Source organism: Pyrus communis, chromosome 10 (assembly GCF_041283825.1).
Source record: "Pyrus communis isolate YQ-2024b chromosome 10, ASM4128382v1, whole genome shotgun sequence".
Lineage (NCBI taxonomy): Eukaryota > Viridiplantae > Streptophyta > Magnoliopsida > Rosales > Rosaceae > Pyrus > Pyrus communis.
Genome location: NC_142574.1, coordinates 17,208,240 through 17,219,943, shown reverse-complemented (window position 1 = coordinate 17,219,943; position 11,704 = coordinate 17,208,240). Strand labels below are relative to the sequence as shown.

The window sequence follows — 11,704 nt, the reverse complement described above, 5'->3', positions numbered from 1 at the left end:
GAAATCCTTCGTTTTCCTTCTCTCCCTCGCTGCATAGTAACGTCGTTATGCAAAAACCTAATCCGACGAAGGTAAGGCCTGAAACTTTCCTAAAAATTTTTAGATCGTGCCTAGGAGTACATTTGGTTGTTTTTGAAACATTTTGGTGTTGTTTGGATGTAGAAATCTCTTGGAAGAAATTTTCCCAGTTTTCTAGCAGAACTATGTTGCTTTGCAGGCTTTTTCCGACCAACTATGGCCACAGCTTGGTCCTACTTAAGTATATTTCAAATCCTTATCTCTCTACCTTCATTTTGGATATTAAATCTTTGAAAATGGTTATGTTTTGAACCCAAAATGGAGTCGGGGAAATTTCCTAACCAAAATTCTCATATCTGACCTTATTCTTCGTTGGGTCCGGCGGTGCAACTCCAAGCCCAAATGGGTTGACTCGATCCAAGAAGAAAGAGAAATGGATGCAACTTGGATCTGGATCTGAACCCGGGATCCGGCCCAACCCATTTCCAAAATGGATCCAAAATATTCTTGGAATATTCTCTGGAATATTCCTTGCATTGACTTTTCTCAAATTTCTCTTTAAAACCCTCCTAAGCTAATTTCAGCACCTCGAGTCCGTTTTTGACATCCATTTAGTGAAATTCCAAAGTTTTAACGTAGTTGATTGTTGGGGTGGCTCGGTTGACTTTTTAGAGTTGATCGTTGACTTTTCGTTGACTTTTTACAAAAATTACCCAAGACACTTCTTAGTGTAGTCCGAGGCCTTGATTCCAAATCCGCACTTTATTTTCTCAAATTTAATCATTTTATTTGAGTTTTACTAACGGCTCCCAATATTATGCTTAGGTGCAATTACTATTGGAGACATCGGTTTTCCACGTTTGAGCAGCTACGACCTCACAAGTATCTATGAGTGGGTCATTCTTTTATATAGTATATATATTTGTTTAGTTTTCACATAGTATTTAATAATGAATTTTCTACGTGATTGCTATAATTAAATTAATGTTTATAAGAAAGGTTGTAATGTTGAGAGTTATGAAATTATTCTAAATTATGCGGGATGCAAATGTATGCATACTATTATGGGATGCCTTAATTATATTTGTGGCCATGAATATTGTTATGTTTACTAGAATTAACACCTTACCGTTGCATGATCATATTTACATTATATGTTCATCGTGTGCTGCACTGATGTTAGCACTCGCCCGGGCCAGGCCCAATCTTTCATGTGTATGTTCACATCGCACCTTACGCTCACTTTGGATCCATTGTAGGTGGTAGTCATGTCCTAGATTGCTATAGGCAATTAGGACTCATATGTGATGCGCCTAGCGCCAGTCTTCATATGACTGTAGTATTAAAGCGTAAATCATTATTACACTCAGCCCTGTTCATGTCAGATATCTTTGCATGACTCATGTGTCAGCATATGTCAATGAGCACTTGATATGATATATTTGTTTATGCGAAATTATGTGATTACCAGATGTTATGTGTTTATTTACGAAATGTCGTGACATATTGCATTATTGAGATATTGCTGGCTACGGTAAGTATTTTCATACTATACATTGTATGTTATATGTGGAAACTATACTGGTTTACGGCGAGGGGTTATTATGTTTTCAAAAAAGTTTTTACAAAGCTTTATTTTAGGCCCACTCACCCTTGTTTTCGCCTCTCTAGGTTTTAGTAGCTAAGTTTTCGTGTCAACGAAGATTCTTGGCAAATCTTGGCATAGGTGTTTACCTTCCAATGGTATAATTCTCATTCTGCTTTTACTGTACTGTACTTATGCTCTAACATCACGTGTGAATTGGGTTCAATCCCGCTCACATGCACACTCTTATATTTAGACACTTTTAGGATGAAATTTATTCACATTTTTCGCTCATAGTGCCTTATATTATTCAAATATACTAATTAATACGTCACACGTGCCACGAACACTAGGTCAACGAAAGTCAAACCGTACCTTTCTATGGGCAGTTAGTCAATTCACACACTAGGGAATACAATAGAAAACTATCGAGACGAGTCGTAACGTGTTTACATGAGTTATATTTGACCTTCAAGATGTGGTTTTACTAAATACACGTAAGTATTGTATCAGTCCCGTAAATGTTACTTGTACATCTTAAATTTGCATTTCTCTATCGAAGATGCTTTAAGGCCTAATTCACTTGAAATCCCTATAAATCTAACAAAATTAATTATTTTTTAAATTTTTTATGATCGAATTTTGATTGAGTATATTTAGATTTAGATTTGTATAGACACCTTTAGAATCTAAATTGAATATTCTAAACTTATTAAAATTCTAATTAAACTAAATTTATAACTCTTCTAAAATACTTTAAAATTTTAAGTCGCAATAAAATCAAAGAATGTTAGGTAACAAAATTTAAGATATTGTTGTGGTGAGAATTATAGCATACGTGTGATTGTGTAACTTCTAGTAGATTGTATTTAGAATTCCTTTGTAATATAAAAGATCTTAGGCTTTCTTAGTTATAGGTCAAGTAAGTTCGTTATGTTTACGATAAGTAAAAGTACAAAGTAGGAGAAAAAGACACATATCCTACCCCTTTCTTTTCTCTCTATGCCTCCTCACCCTCAATTCTTTAGTTAAATTTAAGCAACAATACATATTAATTTTTTTATACAAAATGTAAGATACGGATTCATCATGAAACATTGTTCTTTAATTTTGGAAGAAAACTAAACACATATGAGCATGCCGTGGAAACTAAATACATTTGGTTAGATTATTGTTCATAAATTGGGGGAAATAATTACCCAATTGTGATTAAATAAATAAATACTTGTGATATTGGATTTTTTTGGGGTAAAGATTGACCAAGGTGCTAAATATGGGTCAAATATACTCTAAAGGGTTGGGATACGACCGTGCAACCCACAGGGATAAAAAGGTTGAGCCGTGATTCTCTCCGGATTTTGTGTCTGCAATTTAAAATTTTAAAGATCGAAGCCGTTGGAAAAAGAAATTCATACTCTTATCTTATGTAAAATGAGCTAGCAAAATAAGCTAATTAAGATTGCATGATTTAAAATGAATGATTCAAATCTTCAGATCCGTCGTTGTGAACAAAAAAATTGAGAGAGGATCTCAATTCAAATCGGTTGAAAGCTGGAACAATGCTTATGTATGTCACTTCACAAATTAAACAACAATCAAAATTCATAATAAAATCGGTTGAATGATTCAAATCTTTAATTTTTGCAGTATGTTCAGTGATATTTTTGTAGGTCCTTTGAATTGGGACTTTATTCAACAGGAAGAGGAAGAATTTGCAGTAGGGGAGGTTGGGGTGGGAGAGAGCCGGAAAGGGTTGCTGGGTTGTGTAAGATGTGGAACTACAGTGGGAGGGTGGATGTCCATAAAAAGATTTTGAAGTATTTATACATCTATTGGAGGTTAGCTTTAGAATTGGCTAAAATGGCTATTTCTTTAAGGGCTAGTAGAAGGATTCAACACTCGGTGGAAGACCATAGTCACGATCAAAATAAAAATGGAAGTTTTATGGGGAAGTCTGGGATGCTGGTTCAAATTCAGTTCATAACATGGTGGCGGCGGGTTGGTTGCTTCGAATTGAGGGCGAAAGAGGAGTTGAGGGGAAGAGAGCAAGGGGAACAGAGTAGCGGAATGAGAGAAAAGACGCGAAACTCATTTGGCCGTTGGATTTGTATCAACGGATGAGATTATTTTGGCTATACTTCTCAGTTTAGTATAGAGCGAAATTGAGCCCTTTTTAACATTGATGTAGGGTAATTTATTAATTTTTTTTTTCCAAGTAGGGTAGTTTATTAAGGATTGATCAAAATTGAGCCCTTTTTAAATTACGGTGGTGTTGTGTTTGCTTTCGGGGCTAGATATGTCTCCTCTTTTGTTTTTGTGAAAAATTTGTATAGTTTGTACTTTGTTCTTGTGGTAGTTTTTCATTGGTTGTGTAAAGATTTAATTTATTTGTTGATTGTGCAAATTAATCTTCTGATCAAGAAATTGATCACTGAAGAAGATGTACCTATGCGGTACCCTTGTGTATTTGTTTATTAATGCAATCACTATGCCGTTGCTTATTAAACAAAAAATAATTTTTTTGGATGAAGCTGAGCTCTTTATTTATTTATTTATTTTTTTTTTTAACAAATGATATTATCTACACTTAAGGGAGGGGTTGGGCTTAGGCGCTTAGCTTTACAATGGCCTAACAATAATGTGGTTCAAATTTGTCTTTGGTGAAAATCGAACCTAAAACCTCTCACTTACAAATGAAGAGGAATACCACTAAACCATAGTACTAAGTGACAACTGAGGTCTTTACTTCGATTCAAAAATTTGGTCTGAACTTTTTAGGCATAGACGGATTTTGAGTGGTTGAGATGGTTAAGTGCATTTTACTTCCTACCAGCTACTTAGATGATTAAGTGCACCGTACCCAAATTTCGGCGTTTGTGTATATTCTTGTACAAATTAGCTTGCATTTAAGTTGTATAAAGAGCATCTCCAATCATGTTCTCTATTTTATAGTAAAATTTTAGTTAAAACTGTCAAAAAGTTATTTTAGAAGCTTCTCGAAAAAGTTGTACTCCAACCATACCCTGGTTTGGTATTGCTGTGCTTTGAAAAAAAACTACTTTTGCTGTGGTGTGAAAACAAGCTCATTTTTGCTGCTTCACGTTTTCAACTTTTTTTCACCCAAAACTGAAAAAATAAGTTATTTTTTAAGTGTTTACCAAACACCTTTTTTACCTTAGTTTTTTTTTTTTTTATGCCCATTTTTTTTTATAAAAGCACCTTAGTACCAAACCAGTACTTACTTTAGAGAATTATAATGACTATGAGTCAATAATAGCCAATAAAATTATTATTTATTAAATTAATATTAAATTAATTGATATTAATTACAGAGAGCCACTAAAAGTTCATTTTCTTCGTCCATCAAAGTGTATGACATGCATTAGCCTATGTATTTTGTTTTGTATAGATTTGGACGCCCGCATGTATTCAAAGCCTCAAATAGAATTCAATTTCGTGAAAGTCTAATCTTGCGAGGCCATAAATAGCAAGGTTGAAAATTTTAGCAATAGTTCTTTAGCTTTAATCTACTTAAAGTAATAGTCCATCAATTTTATTTTCGTGATCATTAGTCCTTCAATTTGTTAAAATTTGTAACTATAATCCTTTTTGTTAACACAGTCAATAATTCCGTTCAATTCAATCACGTGGGTGGCACATGGAGGCTGCTTGTTAGGGCAAATAAGAAAACATATTATTTTCCGAGGGTTGAAGTCAATCGACTGCTCCAAATCCAGGCGCAACAAAATCGTCCCCGACTGCCCAAAGTCTGTGACCTGTTTTGCTAGTCCAAAAGACGTGGAATTCAAGGGAAGAATCCAAATTCAAGAAAATGAGTGACCACATCTGCTGTGTACATGCTCCAGCAAAACAAGATGAAGCTCTCGAAGCCATCAAAGAAGATAGAGATTTTACTTGAGCCTTTTGGTTTTGAGCTCCTTACTGTTTCTCTGGTGAGGGTCTGGCCGAAGAAACTAAATCAATTTGCTCCAATTGGATCGGTCAACATGGTGAGAATTTGAGGAATATGAGATTGGACATGGAGGAAGTTTCATTTGGAAATAGGTTTTGCATTTAGTCGACTTCAACCCTCGTGAAATAATATGTTGCCTTATTTTCCTTTACAATCAGTCTTACGTGCACGTGACTGAATTTAGTGAAACTATTGATTGTGTTAACAAAAAGAATTATAGTTGCACATTTTGACGAGTTGAGGGACCAATAGTTACAGCAATAAAGTTGAGGGACCATCGTTCCAATTAGGTTAAAATTAAGGGATCATTCCTATAATTTGCTCTAATGTTAGAGCATTTTAACAAATATTTTGAGAATAAAACGTCACTATCATTTTACATTTTACATCTCCCATTGAAATTGTTATGACAACGGATGTATTAGCATTTTGAACAAATGATATACAATTAGAACTTACAACGAGTTTTTTTAAGCAATATTAATTGTTACGCTGAAACTAGTAAGGTCAACAAAAGATCGAAGTGGTCAAATAAAATGGACATGGATTTGCATAATACCTAGACATGAGAGTTTGAGTGGTTCACCCAAAAAACTATCTACATTCACTGAGAATCTATAATGTATTTGTTGGGTTTCAATGAAGAGAGCGGGAGGGGTCTTTACAAATTCAAGGTGAAAAGGAAGGAGCAGTGCGCTTGTTCATTCTCTCCAGAATCCAACCCTTTCTTTGGGTTTCCTCTCTACTTTATACAGGCCCACTTACTCCGCACAAAATATATGCTCTGCGGTTCTTGGGCCCCCTAGTGGCCAAGTATAAGGTCCCACCACGGATTCTCCATATCGATGACTGGCACACATTGTAGGTCCATCTCCCCCATGAGACAACGGTTCAGAAAGTTGTTAGAACAAGCGCACGGTTGCGGAGGTCGAAAAGTTGTCGGAATGGAATGAGGGTTTTTTTGAATTTTTTTTGTGACGATTTTGAAGATCTTTAAATTATGTTTGTTAATCGTATATCATGTAATCAGAAATTATTTTAAATATTTTTATTTAAAATTAAATATGAACAGTGTCTAACGAAAACTGCCCGTACGATATACGATAAACAGACACGATTTGAGAATTTTTAGAATCCTCACAAACAGGGTCCGGAGAGGATCCTCATAAGTCGGAATGAGCGCTCGGTTGTAGAGGGAAAAGGATCCTGGTCGGATCCTTTTCTTGGGGATCCTAGGGATCCCATGATCAAGACCATCCATCGTACATCGTGCGGTCATAAATCATTTTAAAATTAAAAATTAAAAATAAATATAAATAGTACCTAACAAAAACTAAACGCACGATTTACGATGGACGGTCTCGATCATGGGATCCCTAGGATCCCCAGAAAAAGTATTCAACAATGATCATTTTCTGTAAAGGTCAGCAGGTCAAAAGAAGTCTTTGGTCTAAAACTAATTTTTTTAATGAGGCCAAATGTCTATTTTTTTTTTAATGAGGCCAAATGTGCCTTAGTTAACATTAATTACTACTCCTAAGCTAAACTGAAGGGACAGGTGATGGTTTGAATTTGGGATATAGTGAGTTGAAGAGAAAAGTCCTAGTCACTGGAACAGAGTAATCCATTATTTATGGAGATGGAACAATTTTAAAACATGTAATTTCAATGTGATATCCCGAAAATTTTAAATGGTGGATTAAGAGTGGATCACTACTAGCCATAGTTAGTAAAACAATTTTACCTAAATTTGGTGTTCGGATCAGTTGATCCTTACTACAAGGCCCATTAAAAGATCCCTTAGACCATCTCCAACCGAAGAAGGGATCCTTTAATATCTAAAATCATGATTATCTTCATCATCTGCCATTGTAGGAGTATAGTCGGAGGTAAACAACTACTGCCGGATCATAATTTCTTTTTTTTTTCCCCTATCAAAATAGGCTTTACTCATTAGAGTGTAATTCGAAGTGTTCCTTTCTATATTCTTATCATCCCTCTCTTCTTGTATTTGTTCAGCCTATTCTTCATGCCTACGGTTCTTTTCTTCTGCAACAAGGGCATCTTGCTCCACCATTAATCGCAATGAGGCCGCCACTTCCTGTTGATTGGTGTAATCATCATTTGCCTTACCCTTTTCCTTCAACCTTCGGGCCTTGTTTCGTCCCATAGCCTAGGTATGGAACCTTCACCCGAAGACGGATTTTCTACCCTTGTTTGTTGAATGGTAGGAGATCCATCTTCATTCATATCTACAGCTAAGGATGCATTTCTGAACACCGGTGTAGGACCTACTCTATGTTGAGGTGGATCTTCAAATAACACCCACCCTTTACAAATTTCCCAACAACCGTGAAACTAAAAGGGTTTCGAGCTGCCCTCCATATATAAGTCCTCCACTTGGCGTACCTAGAAAATATAATTACAAAAATTAAAGGAAATTAATTTATAAAATTAAATGTAATATAATTAAATAGAATTACAAAAATTAAAGGAATTTAATTTATGAAATTAAATGTAATATAATTAAATATTTAAAATAAATTGTGAAAACACTTACTTCGTCGTAGTAATTGGCGCCGCTTTCATGTCTACTTGATGCTGCTAATAGTGCTTGATGTCATTTGTTCAAACTTGGATGAAGATGTTTCTTCCATCTCGAAGAACAACTCTCGTGGTTTCGAGTATTCGGTGGAGTGGTGCCTTCATAGAACTCTAAGTATTTTTTGGACACACGAGTCCAAACACTTTCACTTGTTTGAGAACTCCCTCTCACACTATCTTCCGACACCCATCTATAAGCCCTGCAAAGAGCTTCATCTTTGTTTCAGGTCCAAGCCCTACCTTTCATTGCAGATGAGGTCATTTGAAAATTATTGGAAAAATTGAAGGAAAGATTATTGGAAGAGGTAAGAAAATATGAGAATTGAAATGGTGAAAATTTTGTGAGGAGTGGTATAGGAATGACTTAGGTATTTATAGGAAAAAATGAGAATTTTTTTTAAAAAAAAAAATTTGACCCAAAATTTTTTTTCAGAACTGAAGTAGTGATTTTTGAGTTTTATTGAGTAAAATGAGATTAAAATCGAGTTATAAGAGACGTAGCTAAAATAAGCTTAAAAGGAACAACAATTATATTTGTATATAGAAATGAACAACATCTGTCAATTCAAACTACATTACAGCTTCAACAGAAAGTTCAGTTTGAACAATGAAGAAACTTGAAAAGAAAAATGACCTAGAAAACTAAAATGCAGCAACTAGCGCTGGCCTAAAACCTAATTCACATGTGTATGCACATCTTAAGAGAATGATGAAACAAAAACAAAGCAGTCAAGAGTTAATACCGAGGTTAGTTTTTTGTGTTATATCCCCTAAAAAATTAATATTGTACAACTTGATTACATCAATAAAATCCTCTTGATCCTCTAGACTGATAAAGCTCCAGCCTACTTTTAGCTTCCGGTAATAATTCTTCGACTGACGGTTCATTCGCCAGATAAGCCTGCTTTGTCGACCACTCTAGCACAATCAGCACCTCCTCCTGAGCAAGCGTCTCGCTGTCCGGAATATGCAGCGCAATGTAGCACAGCAGAATCAATGACGGAATCTGCACCCCGGATTCCCCAAAATAAACCAATTGAATTAGATGCTTGGTTCCCCCAGCTTCTATAATCGCTTTGCAGTGATTTACGTGGAGGAAATTCTCAGTGCATGCAAACTTGTTCAGTGCAATCACAGCAGCTGTAGAGATATTCGGTTCTGTTTCGTCGAGCAGCTTCACCAATGGCCCAATGAATCGCGTCTCCGTTGCTCTGAAAGTTCTTGCTAAGTTTCCGATCGCTTGGATGCACGGTTCAAGCAGGTCGGAGTCTGCCTTTTTGACTATTTTCAGCAGCTGCTCGACCACTGCTTTGCAGGCGGGGGATGTCGGCTTGAAAGCCGACCGCCTCAAGTCCGTATTCTGCTCTGCCACCGCGGTGATCTCCATAAGCGCATTGGCCGAATTCTGCTGAACTTCCCAAGAACCTGTTTCTAGCAAAACCGCGAAACACAAAAGCGCTCTTGACTCCGTGATGCTACCACAAACACTCGCATTCCCCTTGGCAAGTTTCCACAGCGCCCTCGCCGCCATTGCCTTCATCTCCGCCTTGGTTTCGGGGTCTTCGTACTCCCTCCCCTTGATGCTGGCCCCGGACAGCGCCACGTGGTGATTGTGCGGTCTCGCGATGTGGTGACTCGGAGGCGGATGATGAAGGTTCTGGTGATTGTTATTTTGAGTCGGCTTCCCCTGGGCATGACCAGAGCCGAGGGGAGCCGGACCCTCATTGTTCATAGTCATTGTGCTTTTCACAACATTCTGCATCTGACTAAACATGTTTTGATTCCCAGTTATCGGGTGTGCCGTCTGATGCTCCGTGTTGTTGTTGCTCGCCATCACAATTGAGTGCAACGACATTTGTTCCTTGCTCGGGATAGTGTACTTGCTGTGCTCCTGAATCGTCTCAAAAGCGAGATGACTCACGAGCAATCGGATGACATTGTTTTGCGCAAAAGGGTCTTGGCATTTCGGATGATTCTCCGCCAATTCGGAGACCGCCCAAGCAACGAGCGCCTGGACTTTCATGTGGCCTTCTTTGAGGATTTTCGCAAACACTGGGCAGACGCCGGCGTTCACAATCTGCTCGACGCTTTCGGGGTCCTTTCCCAACAACCCAATTGCCCTGGCGGCGCTCTCCTGCCCTTCCTTTCCTCCTTCCTTCGCCACCTTCAGCAGCGGAGGCACCCCGCCTTCCTCAATGATCAGCCTCCCGTACCTGTCGTTGTCTCTCGCCAACGACACCAAAGAAGCTGCCGCATCAGATCGCTTCTCCATCGAGCCAGTGTAGAGGATCGCAATCTGTTCCCAGATAAGGCAGAGGATCGGTTCATTAGAGGCGATCGGGGGAAGCCCTAGATACTCATCATCACGGTCGTCGGCAGGGGCTGAGACTTGGAGGAGCCACGACACGTCGCCAATGTGGTTGTCGAGTAGCTGACCGATCTTTTTGAAGGCGCCGCTGGGGATGATGGTGAATACACGTTTCATAAGGCCGGTGGCTCGGCACTTGATGACGAGGGTGAGGGCCTTGTCGAGGGCTTGTTCGGTTTCGTCGATGATGCGACGCGTGGGGCGCTCGTAGAGATCGTTGCTCGCACGCGCTGCCTGGCGGAGGAGGCCGGCGAGCTTCTCAGTCTTGGATTTGAGCTCCATGCACTCTTGTTTGTTAGATTGTGCCTCGTCGGCGGCCTTGCTCACCTGGTCTGCCAATTGTATTGGCCTTGCCAGGATCTCTTTCACAATCGCCGCCATGGCCAAGGCCCCCCCCCAAACCTCCAAAACCTGATCAAACACCTTCAAACTGAAGAAACCCACCACCTCAGAAAATCCCAATCGAAGATGGGTTTTTGTCTTTCAACAAATGTCAATAATGAAATGCGATTGATCCTTTGATCATCACATATTCATGTTTATTCGATCAAAACATTACCGTAACAATGGTATCATTTCTATGGCAGATGAAGTCTCATTGGTGTCCCGGTGGGGGAAGATTATGGATGCGTTTGCATTCCCAATTTTGGATCAGTGATGGTGGTGGTGGTTCTTGAGGGTTGAAGAGGAGGGTGGCGCCGCCGGTACGACGAGGAGGAAGAGGAGTTAATTGTTAAGGTGAAACAGGTTTTTCTCCAACTTTCACGTAAAAAAACTACAATTCATGTTGACGTACGTTATATATAGCAAGTGAATTGATTGGTCTAACTTTCCTTTGGATTTATTTTATCCAAGAAAAAAAACTCTCTTTCAACAAAAAAGAAAGAAAGAAAAAAACTGTCTTAGATTTTCAAATGCATGAGAGAATAAAGTTAATGAAGTCTATGAACATGGGTCCAAATATGGCTTTACATTTATGATTTGAATAAAGTTTGACGTGCAAAAGTCGTCGCTCGAAGTTTAACCCGACAATATTTAGAATTCGTTAGGCAACTCTGTGTTTGCCTGACATAATTATGGACGATCAATTTGTTGCGCAAATCTGTGTTAACCAACTAAGCCCGACGAAAGGCATGCCCGACCAAATATTTTCCTC

At 38.3% G+C, this 11,704-nt stretch overlaps 1 protein-coding gene across 1 annotated transcript; it reads right to left on the bottom strand.

The window, feature by feature from the left end:
• Nucleotides 1-8,916: 8,916 nt before the first annotated feature.
• Nucleotides 8,917-11,274, bottom strand: LOC137727404 (uncharacterized). Its single transcript, XM_068466271.2, has one exon. The coding sequence runs from the start codon at nucleotides 10,927-10,929 to the stop codon at nucleotides 8,983-8,985; it is 1,947 nt and encodes a 648-aa protein (XP_068322372.2). The 5' UTR covers nucleotides 10,930-11,274; the 3' UTR covers nucleotides 8,917-8,982.
• Nucleotides 11,275-11,704: the final 430 nt, after the last annotated feature.

What these genes read in the sequence shown, in the direction of transcription:
- LOC137727404 (XM_068466271.2), bottom strand. Translation starts at nt 10,929, where the DNA reads ATGGCGGCGATTGTGAAAGAGATCCTGGCAAGGCCAATACAATTGGCA.